The sequence below is a fragment of the Mustela lutreola genome, chromosome 12, assembly GCF_030435805.1.
Source record: "Mustela lutreola isolate mMusLut2 chromosome 12, mMusLut2.pri, whole genome shotgun sequence".
NCBI lineage: Eukaryota > Metazoa > Chordata > Mammalia > Carnivora > Mustelidae > Mustela > Mustela lutreola.
The window spans coordinates 31,893,118-31,915,227 of NC_081301.1; the positions used below are offsets into that span (position 1 = coordinate 31,893,118).

At 48.0% G+C, this 22,110-nt stretch overlaps 1 protein-coding gene across 1 annotated transcript in view; it reads right to left on the minus strand.

Moving 5' to 3' along the window:
- Nucleotides 1-17,650: 17,650 nt before the first annotated feature.
- The window catches only part of COL15A1 (collagen type XV alpha 1 chain), a 100,691-nt gene continuing 96,231 nt past the window's right edge, over nucleotides 17,651-22,110 (minus strand). Inside the window, exons 39-41 of the mRNA XM_059142411.1 lie at nucleotides 21,623-21,808; nucleotides 19,905-20,020; nucleotides 17,651-18,740 (exon numbers count right to left, since the gene is read on the minus strand). Of these exons, the coding sequence (XP_058998394.1) occupies nucleotides 18,527-18,740; nucleotides 19,905-20,020; nucleotides 21,623-21,808 (516 nt within the window). The 3' untranslated portion in view covers nucleotides 17,651-18,526. The remainder of the gene's footprint in view (nucleotides 18,741-19,904; nucleotides 20,021-21,622; nucleotides 21,809-22,110) is intronic.

Consider the following 22,110-nt stretch of genomic DNA (forward strand, 5'->3'; position numbering starts at 1 on the left):
TGTGTTTATTGTTTAGAACTCACAAGTAATATGATGTGGGGCTTCAGACTGCATGAGGGACAGCTATGCTTCCAGATTCTCAGCGACGACTTTTTTTTTTTTTTTTGTGCTCAGCACCCATGTTCCTGCAACTCACTGGTGGTTAATAGCTATTTCTGGTTCACCTTTTCACTGGGATTATAGAACTTCGGGGTCTCGTGTTTATGGAGGAGGTGTCCGGAGTCCTTGAAAGGTCCCTGATCTTTGTGTTCTGTGATGCCCTGTACTCTGTGAGACCAGACATCAGAAAGTCAAGTTCATCCGGTTCAGTAAGTGCCCTCAGAGCATCAGCCGGCTACAGTGCTCCCATTACCATGATGTGAGTCCCTTCTTTCTCTTAGTATTTTGGCCCAAGAATCTTCTTACTTTCCTGCCAGCTGATAAAGGCATTTAGGAAGCCATATTTCCCAGGCATTTTTAGGTTTATCCCATGGGAGGATCAGTCCACCAATTTTCAGGAATGCAACACCTACTGCCTAACCTCCTATTGCGCAGACATCTTAAAAATCACCGAGGGGTGCCTGGGTGGCTCAGTGGGTTAAAGCCTCTGCCTTTAGCTCAGGTCATGATCCCAGGATCCTGGAATCGAGCCCTGCGTCAAGCTCTCTGCTCAGCAGAGAGCCTGCTTCCTCCTCTCTCTCTGCCTACTTGTGATCTCTGTCTGTCAAATAAATAAATAAAATCTTAAAAAAAAAATCACCATCAAATTTTCTGCTGCAGCATAAGAAGGTTTAACTGTTATAAGTATCAGAGGGGATTCAAACAAAAGCTATGTTGCCAATACAGTGCAAAAGAGATTCAGCTTCTGCCATTGTCTCTGCTGCTTTTCAAACATTAAAAATATACTCACAGGCTGTCTATCCCACTCGCCTCTGTCAAGCTGGTCTCCCCAAATGCTTGGGTTGCTTTAAGAAAATGTTTTGTTTTGTGTTTTGTATTGTTTTGTTTTCATTTAGACTTTTGTTATGGATGTCTCCTTTTAAACACACTATGGAGAAAGAATTTGTCCTCTGGATACTTTCTTTGCTTTGGGGGCTTTATTTATTTGTTAATTTTTTATTAATTTTGTAAACGCCCCCATGAATACTGGAAAACAGAAGCAGACTCTTGGGCATATGTAAATTTTTGTGTGTGTAGGTTTAATCCTGGTAGTTAATCTTTGCTTAATTTTGACTGCCTGATCTGCAAAGACACAGCCGTGCATTAAGCTCTCCCCATTGCTTTCCCTGTATCCCCAGATATACATTCTCTGGCCTTTACCACCCTCCTTACCTTGTCATAAAACCATAAAGTAATGCCAGCTTCCTGGCTCTTGTGATTTCGGGCTGAGGGTTAGCAGGCATGAGCCATCTTCACTCTGACCCCAGAAAGCAGTCCCAAGACCGCACACCATGGCTCTGTACGAGTCTTGCTCTCAGAGACCTGGATGGTAAGCAGTCCCAGCCTCTCTCTTTGGGACCCGGCCTCCACTGGGAAGACACCTAGGCTTCTGCCTCGTTTCCGTGTCTAGGCTGAGCCGGGCAGATCCAGCACGCAGGCGTGGAAGCCAGGCTCTGAGAAGCATCTCCCCCAAGTCAAGAGCAATGGGCAGGACACACTTTTAGGAGAGACCTCAAAGAGCCTGAGCGTTGGATGAGCTCCACTCAGGTAGGCCCAGACCATGCTAGCATCACCAACTCTGACCCCCAGAGTACAGAGTCGAGACCTGTAACTCAAACTCTTTCCTCATTTCTGGTAAGACAGTGGAGACAATAGGTACTTTCCAAAGAATTCGACCATGAGACTTAAGGAAATGAAAGAAGAAAATGCTGTACACCACCAAGCTTATAGAATCTCTGTGTTTCAGTTTCTGGAAGGTTCTGCTCCTCGCCCTACTTGAGAGGTCCGTTTACAGATGATTTCATGTTATTTGAGATGGGCTCCTTCCTTCCAATCCCAACAAAAAGCCAGCGTGAGGGGAAAGGGGTCAGGCTTTTTGGATGCACAACTTTCTGTCTCCCAGCCGTCAGGAGCCGGGTTGTACAGGGAAGGGCAGGGGCCCTGGAAGGACAGGACTAAAGCAAGAGGTCTTTCCATGCAACTGTTCCTCTTTCCTCTCTCAAACACAGATAGGTCACCTCCTTCCAGCTCAGTCCTTGTTTTCCTTCTAGGAGCTCACACGTAAGTGAGGGAGATGGCTGCATACAATTAACTTATTGTTAATTATATTAATTAACTGAATACAATTAACTAACTTCAATATCTCCAGACCACCTCCCAGATCCTGCACTGTGTTTGAGCAAAGACACAACAGTCTGACTTTCCAAAGCACACACACACAAAGTCATTTGCATTTTTATTGAAAATGAAATTTGTCATGGTGCCAGAAAGATTACAGTTAAGCGACCAAATGTTGCCGATGCCACCCCATCCTCTTCCTCCCTCCGGACAGGCCCTGTGCCCATGCTGACATCGACCCAGTTAGCCTTCTCCCTCTGCTTCTTCCACTACCCAGATCTCTATCGCGAAAGTCCTGGGCTTCTGGTGGGCAAATGGACACCGGGTCTTGGCAGGCTGCCAGAGCAGGCAGGCAGGACAACTGCCGCTGTTTGTGCCCCCGCGGTACAGCGGAACAGGTGCAGCGGTGGTGCCCCCGCGGTACAGTGGAACAGGTGCAGCGGTGGTGGCAGTCTTACCACTTTCTTCTGTCTGTCCCCAAGCACTACTGCTCCCTAGGGTCTGTCCCGGGTCTACTCATCTGGACTCAATTCATACCTCTTCCGGGACAACCTCACTTGCTCCCCAGCCTTCTTCTGGCACGGACATGCGGATGACTTCCCAAATCCCTGTTTCCCCAGGAATTCAGCTGCTGAGTGCCCAGGTTCTTTTAACAGGTAAACACCTCCCAGGGGGAACCTGGAGCTTAAGAGGGACCCGTGGTCAACTACCACACTCTCTTTAGGACAGCAAAACCAGGACTTTAGGACTTTAAGAAGTAGGTTATCAGTGGTGTAGCTTGGAACTCACCCCGCGTCTTGTTTGCTTTTTTTGGTCTCTCCTCCCTCCCTGGCAAGTTCTGGCCCGCATGGGGGAGGGGTGGACAATGAATAGCCTTTTTGTGTTTCAGACCAGAACTGGGCATCTCCAAAGTATTTATATGTCATTTCCAGGCCCATCAAAGGATTTGGTTGGATTTCCTAAGAGACAGAATCCCTGGATTAATTGGGTCATGTGTCCCCTCACTGTGGCCATAGACTAAGACATATCTTGGTCTAGGCCTAGGACTACAGCCCACCCATGAACCAATCATGGTGGAAACTGATTGCAATTACAGTTGTTGGTTTGTTTCAGTCAATGGATACTCTTAGAACTCACCCAGACCACAAGGCTATCCCACCGAGAAAGAGAAAGAGAGGCTCAGTGGCACATGAGGAAGCAACCAGTGTCCTCTGCAAACTTCCTCCTGAGCAACAGCTAGTAAACGCTTTTTGTACATGATCCATAGTAAGAAATACACTTAACACTGTGACCCGGTACCTATCCCCCACCAGACCCCACAGCGCTGTATCAGAACTTGCACAAACCAGTATTTACCCTTTGCTTGCTGCTGGGAATGCCTGCTGATACTGTGTAGTCCTGGCTTCTTGACCAGGTACCACTCAATACTATCTCCTTAGTTTTTACAAACCCTGGTCCACATGGACTAGATGGGTTTCACAACTCCTTAGGGGGTCACAGCCCACAGTTTGAAAAATGCTGCCCTTACGATTTGCATGGACCACTTGCATTGTTTAAATGGTTGTTAAAATGGGTCATAAATTTTCCAGGAATGTAACAGGGAAGTGTGTAAGGAAGTGGAAGCTGAATTAATGGAGAGTACAAGGTCATGAAGCATAGAGGGTTGGCGCTTGCCACTTGTGACTCAGAAAACTGGCCTTGAGAGCAGAGAGTTTTGAGCTCCAAAGTGGGACTCCTGATTCAAGCAGTAATCAGTCTGCAGGATGGTCCCCTGGAACAGACCAGATCTGTGGCCACAGCGGGCTTCTCTGGAGGCAGTATGGGTATGCAATACAGCTGGGGGCACCAAGATGTTTTGTTCCATGATTTTTGTCACCCGGCACCCAACTCCAACCTCTGACCAGCCTTCTTCAACCCCTTGGTGACTGGATTATAGCAAGTAGACAGGTGTTTTCTGATCCAGGCTAGGCCAAGCCGCTATGGTACATGGGAGGTGTCTGTATACAATGCGGAGGCTGTGTGGGTGCAGTGAGGATAAATGGGCCACGTACCCATTTACATAACATTAAATGACATACACAAGTAAAGAAGACATTCTTAAGGTTTCATTAATATGATAAAATAATTCAAAATAGTAGTTTAGTAGATTGAGAGACAGAGAGAGAGAGAGAGAGATAGGGAAAGGACTAGAAGGGCCTTCAGCAGGGATGGTAAGACATTTATTTCCTAATCTGAGTGGTAGATACATGGCTGGTTGTTTTATTATTCATTAAATGTTAAAGATACAGTGTACACACATGTACATACACAAACACACACCTATTGGCCTATATTACAAAAATATAATAAGCCACAGGCCCTATGCTTGGTGAGCTCACAGACTCAAGCAGAAGACAAACATAATCACAACTAATATATTACACAACGACATTACAAGAAATATAAAGAAGGAATTCATTCGGGCTGTTTATAAGACCTTGGGTAAGTCATTTCATTTCTTGAAGCCTGGGGTTCTTCTGATGCATTTGATACATACATGGATGGGTAGATACATAGACAGAAAGCTAGATAGATAGATGGATACACACATATACAATAGGCTTATTGTGAGACTCAATTGGTATGTACTGCATGAGAAAATGTCTGACAAACTGTAAAACATGTGAGATAATATTATCACTCTGGGCATCTTTGCAACTGCTTATTTCTTCTGTGAATCTGCTATCCCACACAGTTTTGTGCTCAAGTGGCAGTCTGAAGGAAGCAGGTTGTAAGTGACTGTAAATTATTCTTGATCGCACATATTTTGTGTCTAGCACAATGAGGGACAGAAATAAAGGCGGCACGGGCTACTACTGAATAGCTCGTGATTGCCAAAACGGAGACTTGGAGCTTCAGGGACGCCAGGAGGGACTAGTATAGGGGGACCAGGACTTTGAACTTGTGGGCTACAGAGGGTTAGTGCAGAGAGGAGAGTACTGTGCCTCCCCTTCCCCAGGGGCTCTTTCAGTCCAGCTAGAAGACCCCCCACTGCCATTGTCACACCAAGGCCTGGCAGGTGCTGCTCATCCTTCATGCTCAGGCCGAAACATGGACACAAATCCCTTCTCCTAGCTCCTCAAAGTCCGAGAAAGTGCAGGAGCACTCTGGTGCTTGCAGGGTAAGCTGTCTTTCTGGATTCCTGGGCCTGTCCTTGCCCCTCTGCCATAGGAGACATGGAACACTGGCCAGACAGCAGCACAACTCAATGGGCTCCTTGCTCAAGGTCCTGATTTCTGGCTCTTTGCTATCTCCATGTGAGGAGAACAAACCTCCTAGGTCTCGAGGTTTGTTCTCAGGAATAAAGTGAGAATTCATGATCAAGACTTAGGAGTCTAGGTTCAAGTCTACTCCAGGCAAACAGACTCCTGAACTAAGACTTCAAACACTGTCTCTCTTGGGATAGAGTATGTCCCAGAGATGAGGGGAGACCGAAGTCCCAGGTTGGCTTTAGGTAGTTTTTCAGTCCAAGCCCCAGCCAAACAGGTGACACATGTAAACGGGGTAATTTAAGGAGCATTTAATAAAAGGACTGTTTTCAAAGGGATGGTAGCTATGGGGAAAGTGCATTGGTGAATGCAGAAGCCCACAGTGCTCCTTGAGGCACCGGTAACAGCAGCTGTTGTCACTAACCCAGCTTGAACAATGGGTGCAGGGAGGAGGAGCTCTGGGCACGTGGAGAGAGGCCTGCCCAGGATGCCACTTGACAATGGTGTTCTTTTCTATGGAGGGGTGCAGCCAGAGCTTGGATAGCCCCAAAGCAGGAAACTTGGCAGAGAAATCCCCCGAACTCACACTCCTCCCTCCCTCCCCTCTCTAGCCAGTTGGCCTAACCTACCTGGGAGCCAAAGCACAAGAAAACCCAGTGCTGTGTTCCAGATGGATCAGGGTGCAGGGCACAGAGCCAGGTGGGTCTGGAAAAGCAAGGGACCCACATGGCCTCATTGTGAAAGGGGGGGTCAGGTCAAGGGGGGCCAGTCTGAGCATCATGGCACAACAGTCAGGATGGGGGAACACAGAAGGTACCAGAGATGACAAAAACACTGTCAAGGAGTCGATTCAGGGACACCGCCTTCAGACCACAGGAATTCAGAGATCTAGAAGGCCCCTGGGAGGCCAAGGCATGTCCTTGATGACTGAATTCAAGTGTCCCGTGTTTAAACAAGTACAGAGGCACATCTTTGCAGAGATATTTTTGGCATGCAAGAATCAAATTCATTTAGCAATTTCCCTTGCAGCAGCAGGTTGAAATTTCCCATCAACTGTCTTCAAGGACATTTAGAAGCAATGCTGTAGGAGACGCTCCATGATTTACTTTATGAAGCAAATAAGTGACTTAGCGGCAAATGAGTGACTTAGCGGCAAGATTCAGGAGCAACAGTGCAGAAGACCTGGTGTGAGACTTCACTTTGCCTCAAACTCACAAGGGACCTTTAAATCACTCTCTTCCCCTCTCTGGGCCCCAATTTCCTCTTCTGCTGTGTGACAGGTTGGCTGTGATCTGTAAGATATTTCCTGACTCTAGCATGTGACTTTCACAGAAGCTATATGATCAAGAGCAAGTCCTGACACACTGGTTGTAGCAATGATTTTTTGAGATAGGAAACCAGAAGCTCAGGCAACAAAAGCAAAAACAAACAAGTGGACCTACATTAAACCAAAAAGCTTCTGCAGCAAAGGAAACCATCAACACAAGGAAGGGGCACCCTACAGAAGAGAAGATATTTGCAAACCATATATCTGATAAGGGGTTGCTATCCCAAATATATAAAGAATTCATACAGCTCAACAACAATAAACACACAAAAGAGAACGCTGATTTTGAAAATGAGCTAAGGACTGGAATGGACATTTTCCCCAAAGAAGACAGCCACCATGGCCAAAGGTACATGAAAAAGATGCTTGATATCACTCATCATGGGGGAAATGTATCTCAAAACCACAGTGAGATATTACCTCACACCTGTTAGGATGCTTATTACCAAAATGACAAGAGATTACTAATATTGGAGAGGATGTGGAGAAGAGGGAACTCCTATATGCTATTGGTTGGAATGTAAATTAGTATAGTCATTATGTAAAATAGTATGGAGTCTCCTTGGAAAATTAAAACTAGAACTACCATATGATCCAGCAACCCCTCTGCTGGGTACGTATCCAAAGGGAATGAAATCAGTACCTTGAAGATCTATTTGTGCTCCCATGTTCCCATGTTCATTGCTGCATTATTCATAATAGCCAGAACATGGAAAAAAACTAAACACACACACACACACACTGGAATATTATTCAGGCTTAAAAAGGAGATATGCCATTTCTGACAACATGGATGAACCCAGAGGATGTTATGTTATGTGGAATAAGCCAGACACAGAAAGAAAAATCCTACACAATCTCACTCATGTAGAATCTAAAAAAAGTTTAGAAGCAGAGCGTAGAAAGGTGATTACCGGAGGTGGGGAGGGCAAGGAAATGGGGAGATGTTGGGCAGGGGGTACAAAGTTGCACTTATGTGGTATGAATAAGTTCTAGAGATCTAAAGTACAGGGTGGTAACTATAGTTAATAATATTGTATTTAGGGACACCTGGGTGGGGCTTAGTCGGTTAAGCATCTGCCTTCTGCATGGGTCATGATCCCAGGCTCCTGGGATCGGGTCTCGCATCCTGCTCTTTGCTCAGTGGGAAGCCTGCTTCTCCCTCTGCCTGCTACTCCCCCTGTTTGTGCTCTCCCTCTCTCTGACATATAAATAAATGAATAAAATCTTTTAAAAAAAGATTTTATTTTTATTTGACAGACAGAGATCACAAGTAGGCAGAGGCAGGCAGATATGGGGGCGGGGGAAGCAGGCTTCCTGCTGAGCAGAGAGCCAGATGCAGGGCTCCATCCCAGGACCCTGAGATCATGACTTGAGCCGAAGGCAGAGGCTTAACCCACTGAGCCACCATGAATATGCCCCATGAATAAAATCTTAAAATATATATATATATATATATATATTGTATTGCATACTGGTAATTTGCTGAGTAGATCTCAGGTGCTCTCACCACACACTCGCACATAAATACACACAAATGGTAACAAATGGAGCAATGGATATGTTAATTAGCTTAACTGTAGTAATCCTTTCACTATGTATATGTATGTCAAAATGTTGTACACTTTAAATATACACAGTTTTTTTTTTTTAAAGAACCAGTCCTGACATACCAGCACAGCCAACTTGGCAGTCCCTCTGTGATTCCATTTTGTAAGCTACAAAATTGTTTCTTTGAAATCTCTTTAAAATTGCTCCATTTCTCTGATGCAGCAAGAAGGGAAAGAGAAAATAATTGCTTTCCAGTGGACTCATGCCCACGAAAACAAACCCAAGTGTACTGCTGCTAAAAAGAATCCAGTCTGCCACACTTCCTATTTTTTTGGCTTTGGAGAATTGGACAGAGCAGAACCGAGGAAGGCACGGTATACACCGCACTGAGTCATCCCCTGAAGCGGATCCCACCCCCCTCCCCCGGCCTCCCGCGGGCTGCTGCGCGAGGGCAGGACCTCCTCTCACCGCTAACCCCTCGCTCGTACGCGTCTCCGCGAAGGAAACCGCAGAGCTCACTTCCTCACTACCATTCCCGCCCGCAACCTGCACATTTCTGGTGGAAGTGAGCAACGAACACCACACCAGCCTGAGCGCGCACTCTCTCTCGGGTCCCCGGACTGCATTCAGTCCGATCTCCTGCTGTGTCTGCCTGCCCGGCTCCTTTCCCCGACTTTCTTTGCGGAAAGTGCAGTCTCACCTCCCCTCCCTCAAAAATCTGCTGGGTTCTGGCCGGGCTGCCGGACGCAGGTTCCGGACACCTCTCCCCTTCCCCCCACCCCCACTCCCGTGTGATGACGCAACCGAAGCCTGACCAATCACAGAACCTCGTCCTGCAGCCTGGAGACTGGGGGCGGAGACTGGGGGACGCTGGCCCGAGCGGCCTCTGGGGCTCACATCGGGTTAAGCGCCCAGAGGAAAGAGCAGCCTCCTCACGGCCTCGGCCTCGCTGAGCTAAGGAACCGGTCAGGAGCTTCGGGTGGCCATGCTTCCTGTGCCCTATCCTCGCCAGGATGAAGCCATCCCACGTAAGAGAAAATGGGGCCCGAGCACACAGAAAAGTCAAGATGAGTGGTGCAGAGAAAGGCGTGGAGAGTCCAGAGTGGAAAAACTTGACAGTACAATTTGTTTACTTGGACGCAGTGATCCCAGTCCCAGGGCTCCCCGCCCCCCGCCCCCGCCCTGGTACAAGCACCAGGAACTCTCCTTCGCTAGGTAAGTGAGGGTTAGCTGGATTTCTGTCCCACCCGACCAAAGAAGGGTGACGAATACAGCAACTGATGCGTGCACGAGAGATTTGTAGGTAATGAGGAAAGAGACCCTAAAAGGGGGGACTGGCTCGGGCAAGGTGGTGCAGAGCCTCGGGGATTCCTCTTTGCTGGGGGAGAAGTAGGCCTTCCAGGCCTGGAGCTGTCAGCAGCAGTTCCAAGAAGTCTCCATCAAAAGATGTCAGGATGCTAGAATGGGCCATCTATGCACTACCGAAAAGGATGCTTTCGTCAAATTTGGGCTGTTTAAAAGTGGAAGGGATCAGCAGACAGATACAAGAGAAGGTCTTTCTCCTCACGGTGAGATGCCAAGGGTACAGAGTCGTGTGATCCTTTTCCTTGAAGAATTGCAAAAGCAGAGGTCTGGGGCTGGGAAGGAGAGTATGGGAATAAAGACGAAGCATCTTGTCTTGGAGCAGTATTGAATGCGGCACAGCCCAGGGCCTGAATGGACCTTCCTCGTCTCTTGGCTCTTCAAGCCAGCTCAGGCCAGGAAGCTGAGCCCCCAGGAAATGGACACTCCTCCAGGCCTGTGGCCAAGAGAAGACAGCCCTCTGCTAGGAGGTCTGGATTGCTCAGTGGAATTCTTCCAAGTCCCGCAAGAGGCAGGACCAAGAGGAGGGTAGGGGAATTTGCTCCTCTGCCAGAGAAGTGAGTTTTTCCCACCTCTCCGGAAGGATAGGGTGTAGGTAGTTGGCTAATGACAACCGGAACTGCTTCCCCATTCCATTTTTTAAAAATACAATTTTGCAAACGTACAGGGAGAGGGTTCACGCATCATTTAGTCATAGATGGCAAGAGGATGAGTAGGTCTCTTCGGCTTCTTAATTATAACCTGGCCCAGTTGTTGCTTTTTCAGTTACTCAACAACATTTATTGAGCACCTACTAACTGCTAGATCTCTTAGATCCTGGGGATACAACAAGGAAGAAAACAACCAACCAACCATGATTTACGACTTGAAGGAGTCATTCCCGTACCAGGAAGTGGGGATACCATCCAGCCAACTGGCCATGGCCAAATCCCAGGAATCCTTCTCTGACTATGGAGCCCTTTCAGGAGGCTCCTCCTAAACCCAGCCCAAATCTGCCCACTTCTCACTATGTCCTCGGCTTAGCCGGGGCCCAGAACGACATGGTGTCTTGGCTAAATCACTGTGACAGTTTTCCGAGCATGCCATTTGCCTCCAACGTTGCCTCCGCCACCACCAAGTCCATTCAGCACCCAGAAGTCACAGTGGTCTTTGCAAAACAAAAAATCAGTTCATACACTGTCAAACCTAACAGATCTGCTGAGAGCAAACATCTAGATAGTTGTATCTATGTCAGTAATAAAATGAATGCTACCAGCAGGAGGCGAGTACGAGTTTGTGAGACTCACTTGGTGTCTGTGAAGAGTCAATGCTGGTTTTGTGTTCTTTGACAGTGGAAAATATCATAATGATGCATTCAGTTGTATAATTTGCTTCTGCCAAAACATAAATAAAGCTAGTCTGTGTCCCTCTCCTGCTTAAAACCCTGCAGTCGCTTCTCAGAGCAACTACACATAAAATCCAAACACCTTACCTTAGTGGGCAGGAGCCTCTCTGGCTTTCTCCCATCCTCCCTCTGCTGGCGCTGTCTTCCCCCTCACTGCCTCCTGCTTCAGCTCTCCCAGTTTTTGTCTCCCCCTAATACATTCCAACCAAGTTTGAATCTCAAGGCCTTACCTTTACTGTTCCTCTTTCTTGGGACACCCTTCCCCCAGATCTTTGCAAGCCTGTCCCCTTTCCAATGGTCAAAGGTAACAGGATACTCAGTGGGGTTTTTATTGTCCAGGAATTCCAGCTAAAGCCCAGAGGTGAAGACAAAAAGGTTCTAAGCATCCACCATCTCAAGAGAGCTGCCGCTTCCCCTCCACACCCCAGAGTACCAGGTTCCCTTGCTGGGGTTTACTGAAAGGTGTCAGAATGTGCCCATCAGCTGTCCTCCAGGCCTCCTTTCTAATCTTCATGAGATGACTGGGACTGAAAAAAAAAAAAAAAAAGGTAGGCTAGAGCCAGAATCCTCTGCTTTGTGGGGAAAGCAATGTTTGTAATAAGCAACAACCCTCGCCCTAAGCCAAATACCGGGGAGGCGCCAAGAAGTCAGCCATGGAGAGAGGGTCCCTGAGAGACCTGCTGTTCCCAAGCTGATTATCATTTTCTAAACTGCCCTAAGTCTAAGTCCCTTAGACTTTTGTGAAAGGTAGGATGGCTGGCATTGTTTCCAGCTGGGAATGGGGCAGAAGGGAGGTATTTACACTCCTACTGCTGTCTGGCAAGAAAGGAAGAATTTGTGGTGGGGTGAAGTGAACACTAAGAAAGGTGGTTGGGCTTGGGTCCCCCAGAGGAGGTTGCAGTTGGGTGTAGACAGTTTAAAAAAAAAAATGGGCGCCTGGGTGGCTCAGTCATGAAGCGCCTTCGGCTCAGGTCCTGATCTCAGGGTCCTGTGATCAAGAGGCTGCCTCCTCAGTGGAAAGCCTGCTTCTCCCTCTCCCAGTCCTCCTACTTGTTCTCCTCTCTTGCTGTATCTCCCTCTGTCAAATAAGTAAAAATCCTAAAAAAAAAAAAAAAAAAAAAAATTCTATCCATTCTTTCTGATTCTAACACTGCTATTACATAAATATGGAATATTATATCTATCTTCCTCTCTATGTTTCATGTGATAAGTTTATCTTTTTGTCTGTGTTCTGAGGGGATTGTATTAATTCTTATGAATTTATCTGACAACTCACTAAGTCAGTTTTCAATAGTGTATATGCCGTAGTTCTATTTGATGTGGGGGCGCATACAATTATTTTATTTCCAAGGATTGTTTCTCGGTGTCCCAGTATTCTACTCCGTGCTTCTTCTGCGCTCTGTCTTTTCACTGAAATAAACACTTGAATTGTTTTAGAAATTACCTCCTGCTTTCTGTATAATTCTTCTTCTTTGGCTCTGATCGATCTTCTGGTTCCACGTTGAGGCCACTTAATCTCCTCGGATGACTAACAGATGCTTGTCATTCTCCGGTATTTGTAAATAAGAAAGTCTGTATTGAAAAGGAGGGATGGGTCTTCCAAGTGCTGCGAGCAGTCACACAGGTCAGTGGGAGCTTTCCTAGCTGCCCCCAGAGCACATTTGCCTCCAGCCCCTGCTGGCATGGTCCTGCGGAAATCAGTGGCCAGACAGAGTCCCAGGCAGATGTTACCTTTGTCATGTTTGTCACATACCCGCTCATGCCAGGTTTCTGTCTCCCAAAAAGTTCTTGAGGTTTCTGCCTGGTGGGCGCTGTTCTTGGAATAAAACCCGTGCAGCTTCCCATTAGGTGGAGCCCTGATTTTGCAGGTTTTGCGGTGCCCGGCCCAGAGACCTCCAACCTGTCCTTGCAGAGTCTGCCCTAAGGGCTTGCTCTGGCAGCCTGAGCCCACTCTGCCTGGGCACAGCTGCTCAGAAGTACTGGAATTTAATGCACCCCTGCCTTCCAGTGATGGCTGGTGTATCATAAGCACAGCTCCCTTGTCCCTTAGATGGGAAATTCTGTGGGGGTCTATTCATTGAATACAGGCTCCCAGAGTTCCTGAGAGGAGACATGATCTCGTTATCCACCGTAGTGACGGGATGCCCCCTTTAGAGCCTGCCTTGCCTTCTCTGTCTCACTTCCCCACTTCCCTGTCGGGTGTGTCCCGGGACCACCTCCCACATAAACTGCTTGCAAATGAACGCTCATCCAAGGGGGAACGCAAATGACAGAGTGTGGCAGGCTCTTTAGAAAGCTCTCTCTCCTGGTGTGGAGGAGAAGCTGGAGGGGGAAGCCAGAGGCCAGGAGATCAGCCTGGAGGTGCAAGCAGCCGTCCCACAGAAGGTAAGAGAGGGGTCAAGACCTCACTGTGTCTCAAAGACCAACACCTACAGCAGAGCAGAGCTGCCCTGAGATACTGGTTAAATATGGTGGCATTCAGAGGACTAGAAGTAGCCATTGTGGACATATCTAGACTTTGTCGACCTTCCTAGCATTTACCTTTACGTTTTTTTTTTCTTAAATTGTTGCTGTTGCTGCTGTCATTACTGCTACTTTTAAGGAAGCATTCCGTCCATATTTGTTGAATGAATGAGAGGAGGACAAGATAAATGACTCCTTGGCTGCTGGCTGGGTCCGCAGTGCCATTCACTGAGAGAAGGCCCAGGGGGAAAAGAGCAAGTCTGGGGGAAGGGGGAGGCAGACAATCTCCTCTACAGACATATCAGATAACAGGGCACTCTGGGTACTTTCTGGAACTCAGGGTGCCGGGCAGGCGCAGGCCGGGGACTCATCAGACTATTTCATAGTCGCTGTAGCACGTGCTCCTGTCAATCAGGTGGAATCCAGTCCCAGGGCGGAGCGGAATCTGGGAGCCCCTGCATAGCCAGATGATAGCACGAGTTGTTGGATTATGAGGAGGAGCAGAGGGTGACGGTAGCCAGAAGCTTGGGCCTCTCACCCACTTAGGGGCTTGGGGCAGTGGATCTTCACCGCAGGTATAGTTGTACTAGGGTTTACAGGTGGAGCCTGAGCCCTGGGCCTGATGTCAGGCCGAGAAACCAGGCAGATCAGAAGACATCACCGAGCGAGGCCAGACCCCCAGCTTTTCCTTCCCAAGAAACATCAGGCCAAAGACAGCGAGCACTTATGGATGCTTACTCAGTGTGAGAAAACCCTTTCTAGAGCTTCCATCAACTTAACAGAGAGTGGTTTTCCATTGCTATCTCTGTGTTCTGGGTGAAGAAGCAGCTTCAGGGAAAGGTTAAGCGTAGGGGACGATTTTTCATAACTTGCCGATGATTTCAAGGCTCTTTGAGGGCAGAGCTCAAATTCAAACCCAAACTAAGGCCTGCCTATACTCGACTGCCCTGCAAGGCCAAGTATAAAGTGGGAGACAAAGGGGAAAGTCAGCCAGTGGGGACTAAAGAGCTGTGAAGGGCTCAGTGGGGTCTCAGTGACCCAGGAGCGCAAGGCATAAACAGAAAAGTACTTCTCCAGCTGCTAGGTTAGGCAGAGGTTATACCCATGTCCATGCCCCCACTGGGGAGGTCTCTGTGGACTTGAGGGAGAAGGAGATATACAGGAGGTGTGCAATAGTTGGTGGTATGAGAAGGCGTTTGGTGGGTTTAAAAAGTGGGGAGCATCATCTGTCTTTGTACTTCCAAATCCAAACCTAGTCCTGGGTGCAAACTCATCATTCAAAGTATTTCCGAATGTTTGGAAGAATAAACAAAAGATCTACTAGATTTTTCTCGAACAAAGACCTTCCTGATCCCATATCTCATCTTTTTAAAATCTTCCCAACATGCGCTCCCAATTGCAGGATCAAATTCAAATGCCTCATCCTCGAATTCAAGCCAGTGTGCTCTCACCCACCTCAGCCCCCGCCACATCCTCCACACTCGGCCCTTTCCCTGTGTGTGCTGGAATTTTTATTTGCTGGTTTGTTGTTTTCTCAACTTCCCGAGTCCCCTTTTTCTGGTCATCGTAACCCTCACATTTTGGGTGAAGGAACTGTTCCTTCTGCACGGTTCATCCTGGGTGGAGCTGCTGATCCATTTCAGACACACAACACACGTGGGACGGATCAAGTCCTTTCTGGGAATTCACAGAATCCCAGGAGGGAGAAGTCTCTATCCTCTGAGGCCAGCCTCTGGGGTGGGATGGGGGGCAATGTAAGGTTGGGGATGTCTGTGAACTACGCCTACCACATGAAGAACTCTTGTTCCTCCCTGGAGGGAAGGAAGACCAAATACAGAGAAAAGCAGAAGCAAGACACCAGACAGACAGCCTCTCTCTCTTTCTGTCTTTCTCTCTCTCTCTCTCTCTCTCACACACACACACACAGATGCACACACAGAAAAGAGTAAGTGATCACATTATTTGAGTCTATTGTACTTCCCTTCCTTCCTCCTGGTTTCCAGAACCAATACATTCCTTCATGTGTGTTTGCTGTTCTGTGTTTTTGGCTTATGAATTTGGCTTGTGTCTCCCTTACTGACTAGCGTTCATCTGTGCTGGATTGCTGACAGTTCCCTAAAGTCCATGCGGTCTCCTTCTGGCACTCTCCACAGGTTCAGACACTGTAGTACCCGCCATACAAAGTCCAGAGGTGCAGGACACGTGAGAGTGGCTCTTGGGATCCGGCCTCCTGTTTCCTCAGTTTCCCTTCCAAACCAGCACGTGGTCATGCTCATGTTGGCAGAAAGTATCACCCTGGACCTTCTCCTTCATGCTTTGTCTCCACTACCCCCCATACCTTCGTCTCTCGGCTCCTCTGGGCCCTCCAATGTCTGCCTCTTCATGGGGCCCAGCCCCTCGCATAGGTCGACAGCTGCTTCTGTCATTCTGGTTCTGCTTCTAGATGGGGGACCTTGGACGCGGTGGGCTTCAGACCTTGTGACTCTATAACACAGACTCAGATTCAGTACCCAAAGGCCTCCAGCACTGTAAAGACGAGCTGTCCATGGCATACTTCCTTCCCTTAGTGTACCTCAGAGCATCAGTCTGCTTCTTGGCCTGAGGTCATCCAGGACTAGAGTGAAGGCTTAGAGACCTTTCAGCTTCTGTGTTTCAGCGGTGCGGCGAGAACCCCAGGTGCTCAGAGGAGGAGGAATGGCAAGAGGTAGACAGGTTTAGGGGACCGGGGGATGTTGTGGAAGAAGCAGTCTACACTGGCTATCCGCAAATGGTGGTGACAGCTGTCCTGACATGGGGTAGGACACGAACAACAGCCTGGCAGAGGAGCCTGTGTGACTCACTGAAGTGACCCATGAGAACACCAGGCTGGTGGCCTTTGGCAAGTGACGTGAAAGCTGCTGTTCAGGGAAGGGTCTTGGATGCCCAGGATTTTGACCTTCATTCTCAGAGACTGAAAGGGCTTGGGTTGCTTCGGGGCCTCTTCCAGGAGGACCAGCTGGTTATACTGAGTCCAGCGCCCAAGCAGGACTGAGAAGCCAGGGCAGGAAACTCACCTCCCTTCCTGGGGTTAGCGGAAGGAGTCTCTCCTCCTCTGGCTCTCCCTGAACGCCCATCTTGCCCTGCCCACTTTGTGACCCACGGCCGTGGTGGGCTCTGACTAAAATGGATGGCGTCTTCACGTCGTGACCTCCGGTGCCTCCTGCCCTGCTCCTCTCTCCGTTCCCGTCCATGCCAGGCAGTTCCCAGCCCCCCGTCACTCAGTAGGTGGGACAGTCCTCAACAACCCGCTTCTGGGACTTTCCGACCTGTAACTGCCTTTTATTCTGTGACTCATTAGACATTCTTCATCACTCTTTCATTTAGGAAGCCCCTAAGTGGAGGTTCTGAGCTGTGTGCTTTTTTTTGTCCTCAATTTCCTTCCTACCTCAAGGACTATTTGGGTGGATTTGGTGATTCTGTTTCTCTTGCAGGGTCAAGCCAAGAGCCAGAACATCACAGACTCAGAGCTGGAGAGAGCAGACAGGCAGCCTCCTGCAGGGATTCCTTGCAAAGAGCTGACACAGACCAAGTCTGAAAGCAGCCCCACCATTCACCAGCTAGGCCACCTGGAACAAGGAACAAGGGACTTCCTGAGCCTCAAATTTTTTTTTTTTTCCATTTGTAAAGTGGAGCTAAAAATATCCACCTTGCAGGGTTATTAAGAAAGGCAAATGGGCCATATAATAAGGTTGATGTTTAATAACTGGCAGCTGATATTAGGGCTCTTTTATGCCAACCTCCTTGAAAGAACCCAGCAGACGTGCCCAAGGCCACGTGTTGCTGCAGTCACAGTTCACCGTGTTTCCTGGGCTGGGGTTCTTCTGCCCACCCCATGCTGCCCCCACCAAGGGGGAGACAACAGGCAGGCCTGGAGGAGCATGACGGGAAATCCTCCTGCTCTCTGATCATCTCCCGAGGGCTGTGTGGCAGCGGCAGGGTCACCCAACTCGGCCCAGGGCCACTTCCACATCAGCGGTGGAGAATAAAGGAACGGGGGGCAAAGAGTCAAACAGAAGAAAGTGCCTGGAAAAGATGTTTTTATGTTCACTTACATGGAAAAAAAAATCGAAGTATACAGCACGAAGATATATGCATCTCAGAAAATTCATCTTCATGAACCTGTCGGTTCAATGGTAGTTGAAATTCTCGAGTGTTGCCTCAAGGAAGTCATACAATCAGGGGCTGGGGGTGGGGAGGAGGGCCTCCAAGGGAAAGATAGCCATTAGGCGCAATTTCTTTTGTAGTTTCAGATCATTTGGTGCTTAAACTTTTCCAGCAAGTCAGAGTTATATAAACAGATGCCGTACTAAAATACGATTGTGTAAAAATATAAAACTCCTAAAGCATGATGGCAATAGTAGTTTAGGAAATAAACATTAAAGTCTGGTAATATCAGAAAATACAAATGGGATCCTTTGAGCAGTTCTGTCTCTGTACGAACAGCAAAGGACGGATACGTATTACAGATGTGTGAAGAATAAGGCCTTCGGTCGGCACATAACTTAGAAAGGGTAACATGTCTAAACACTGACTTTGTGAGAAAACATGAAAGACATCTTACACTCAGCAACAATGGTTAAAGGAAGAAATTCCTTTCTGAAGAATGCAGGGGGCCTTTGTTTTCAACTCGCTCTTAACCGTGGTGGGAACGTGTCCACACCGCACGGGACCTCCTGCAAAATCTAGCACCAATAGATGGATCAGATTTTATTTTTGATCTGAGTCCTTTATGTCTTCAGTTTTGAGTGTATTGAGGTATGTTTTCTTTGGTTGCTGTTGTGATGAATGTGTAATAAAAAATAAACTAATATTTACAACATTTAAACCTTTTAGATTTCAGTGTCAACTCTTCACATAAGAAAAACTAGGAAACCCTTATGAATCATTGGAAGGTCATTACTTCCTGGCATCTGTCATGAAACTGTTTTCGATACACAGAACTATGAGCCTATTAGCACAGCTGTATGTTTTCTGGTCCAGAATCTTCCCCGTGCTCAGTGGGGAGGCCAGTCCTGTGACGGCCATGTCAGCCGTTCGCCATGCTTCACAGTAGTTATCCACAAGACGCACTCCATGGGGGCTGGAGCCATGCCAGATGACCTTCTGGGGCCTGCAAAGGAATTGTGACATGTTACTTTCGAGATGTTGCTTCTTTGTGGCGTACCTATTGAAGAACAAATAGGCCTAAGTCACAAATGAAGTCCAACTCTTGAACTCTTCATGGTCTGACCCCACATCATAGTCTCTCCCCACCACGGGGAACGTCACTCCTTCCAACTAGCTAAACACCCTGTATTCTATCCCCACCCAGCTTGGACCTGTCCTCAGACCATACTCTCTTCTTTTGTGACTCTGAACCTTTGCTCACAAGGTCTCATAGTCTGGAGTGGCTTCTCTTTCATTTTCAGACCATGGATTCCTTCTGGTCTTTCAAAGTCCCCTAAATGCCTTCTCTTACAGGCAGCATTCTTGACTGTCAGCCCCCTATAAGGAAAAAGCTTTCCTCTGTGCTCCCATCATCATACCTGTTACTCCATTTTACAATTACAGTGTCCCATCTAGAACTGTAGCTATGTGGTGACTGTCCTCCCCTATAGACTGTGAGCCTTGTAAAGGTTTATTACTATGCCTCCTGGGTGGGCATTGGGCCTGGCATAGGGTAGACACTGAGGAAAGCTTTGCCAAACTTGTTCTAATCTCTCTCTTTCTTTTTTTTTAAGTAGGCTCCATGCCTTGTGTGGAGCCCAATGAGGGGCTTAAACTCATGACCCTGATATCAAGACCTGAACTAAAATCAGGAGTCAGATACTCAATCAACTGAGCCACCCTGGCACCCCAACCAAGTTGTCTTGATCTTAATAGCACACACCATTTCCAAAGAATTAGAGCACAGCTCACAGCACAGGGTTAAAGGATCATGAAGAACAGCATTCCTTACCATTTGCTGAGTGTCTACAGCATGCTAGACATTCTCATACTTAGCATTTTATGCTCACAGCAATCCTGTGGCATAGATATGATAATCTTATCCATTTCACAGTGAGGCCACTGAGGCTCATAATGTGGAGGAAACTTGAAAAGTCCCTTATTAAGGGACTGGTCTCAGGTTTCCCGGTTGCAAGACCAGGGCTCTCTCTATGGCCTTCAGCTGCATGGCTGAGGCTCTGTGTTAGTAACAGCCCAGAGGGGTGGCTGGTAAAAGCATCTCATTGTTAGAAAGTCTCCTAAAACTGTCTATCACTCCATATACTTTGAGGGCTTACCCCCAACTTACCAGGAAGGATCCGTCATCACATCTCGGCCATCAAAGGAGTATATTGGAATATGTGTATTGAACTGACCTCCGTGGCCAGAAAAAATTGTGTCCCAATTGTTGAAAAGTACTTGGCCCTGTAGAGATAGAAATACTTCATTGGAGTTACTGTGCTATGGGCCTGCTATTGGACTAGCTATTTATTCATTCATTTTTAAAAAAAGATTTTATTTATTCATTTGACAGAGAGAGAGACAGCAAGAGAGGGAACACAGCAGGGAGGGTGGGAGAGGGAGAAGCACACTTCCCACAGAGCAGGGAGTCCGATGCAGGGCCCGATCCCAGGACTCTAGGATCATGACCTGAGCCGAAGGCAGATGCTTAACAAGTGTGCCACCCAGGTGCCCTATTTATTCATTCTTTGAAGCTGAGAGGCCACCCCATGCCAAAGCCACCAGCCCCAGGCCCAGAACCTGGACTGACTGGGAACTCAGGAAATGTTTGTGGTTTGATTTTACAATCCATCCTTGAACGCTTTTGCTTTTATTGTTTATTTCTTGAGGTAATCTCTCTTATTATAGGCATATAAAGGCTCCCCCCCATCAAAACTGTGTTTTAGGTCTTTACTAATTTTTTTTCAAAGATTTTATTTTATTTTATTTGACACAGAGAGAGAGATCACAAGTAGGCAGAGAGGCAGGCAGAGAGAGAGGAAGGGAAGCAGGCTCCCCGCCAAGCAGAGAGCCCGATGCGGGGCTCAATCCCAGGACACTGAGACCACGATCCGAGCCAAAGGCAGAGGCCCAATCCACTGAGCCACCCAGGTGCCTCACTAATTTTTATTTTTAAAAAATTTTCTACATATATATTGAACTTCAGAGTTGTGCCAGGGCTTGTGCCAAACTGCACTGTATGGAGATGACCCTCTCACTCCTTTTCCTGAAGGAGCCTAGTGCCCTTCAGTTATCTGTATTCCAAGAATACTGGTCATCTGAGTGGGTGAATGTGGCAGAACAGAACCTCAGGGAAAGAGAAGGAAAGGACCAGGTGTGGCGTCTGGAGGTACCAAATTGGAGCAAGATGGGTCACAGGGCCTTGGAGGTCTCAGAGTAAGTGAAATACAGTGAGAGGTCAGGGTCCAGGCTGCGTGTGAGCGGTAACAGAGCTGTCCCTTCATGGAATTAAAGGAACCAGCCATTTCTGTGGTGGAACAGGGGTCCTACAAGGCCGCGCCTTGCCAGCAAAAACGGGCAGAGAAATACCTGCCAGGTTCGGGCAGTTTGGATGTGCCAAGAGGACCAAAGTAGGGGCCAGGACAATTGGGCTCTGCTCTGGGACCAGTGCTCACCAGCTCCTCTCTGGAACTGGGAATCCCAAACGGGACATCAAGGACCTGACTTCTGGTTTCTAGTGATTTTCAGAAAATTCCTCTCTCCCTTTGTGCCTCAGTTTCCACATATGATGATTTGAGGAAAGAATAACTCCTTTTTATTGGAAGTGTCTATTAAGATGATAGGTAGAAAGCACTTTGTACTTGTCTGCTCCAAGAGTCATACGATCTAAGCAGGAAGGACCATGGTATATGTCAGGAAGCCGAGGCGCAGAGAGGTTCAACTGCCCCACCCAGGCACACAGCCAGTCAGGGACAGGCAGGGTCTGGAACCAGCATGCCTCTGACGATCTCGGTCTCTGTGAGACCAGTGCCTCCAGCAGCCACTGGGAAGAATACTTATGCTTACCCTGAGGTTCACTATTGGAAGGCTGTATCTCTCTGCTTTCCTCACAACCGTGGAGAGGTCTTGCAGATGGGAGGACAGGAAGGCCCGGTAGGTGGACAACAGCCCCGCAGCCCTGGCCTGCTGGAAGCACTGAAAATCAGCTCGGAAGTCCCCAGAAAACGGCGTGTTCAGGGCAACCAAGTGCAGCTGTGAAAAGTAAGTGAGAGCTAAAAGTTAGAAGCCAACTCCAACCCGCATACCCATCTCAGGTTGCTGGTAAGACCCTGGACTCCCTAGGATGGAAAGTGCTACAGGTGCTGTCCCTCAGCCTCTGCCTGAGGGAGGCTTTCCAGCCCTGGCCTGACCATCTTTGGGGCAGGGAGCTCGGAGCCCAAGCAGCGGGCTACAGCTCTCTGACCCACTCTAGATGGTGACCATGTCCTCCGTATAGCAGAAAACAAAACAAAAGCAAGCACTTCAGAGATCTGAACCCAGGGTGCAGGCCATCT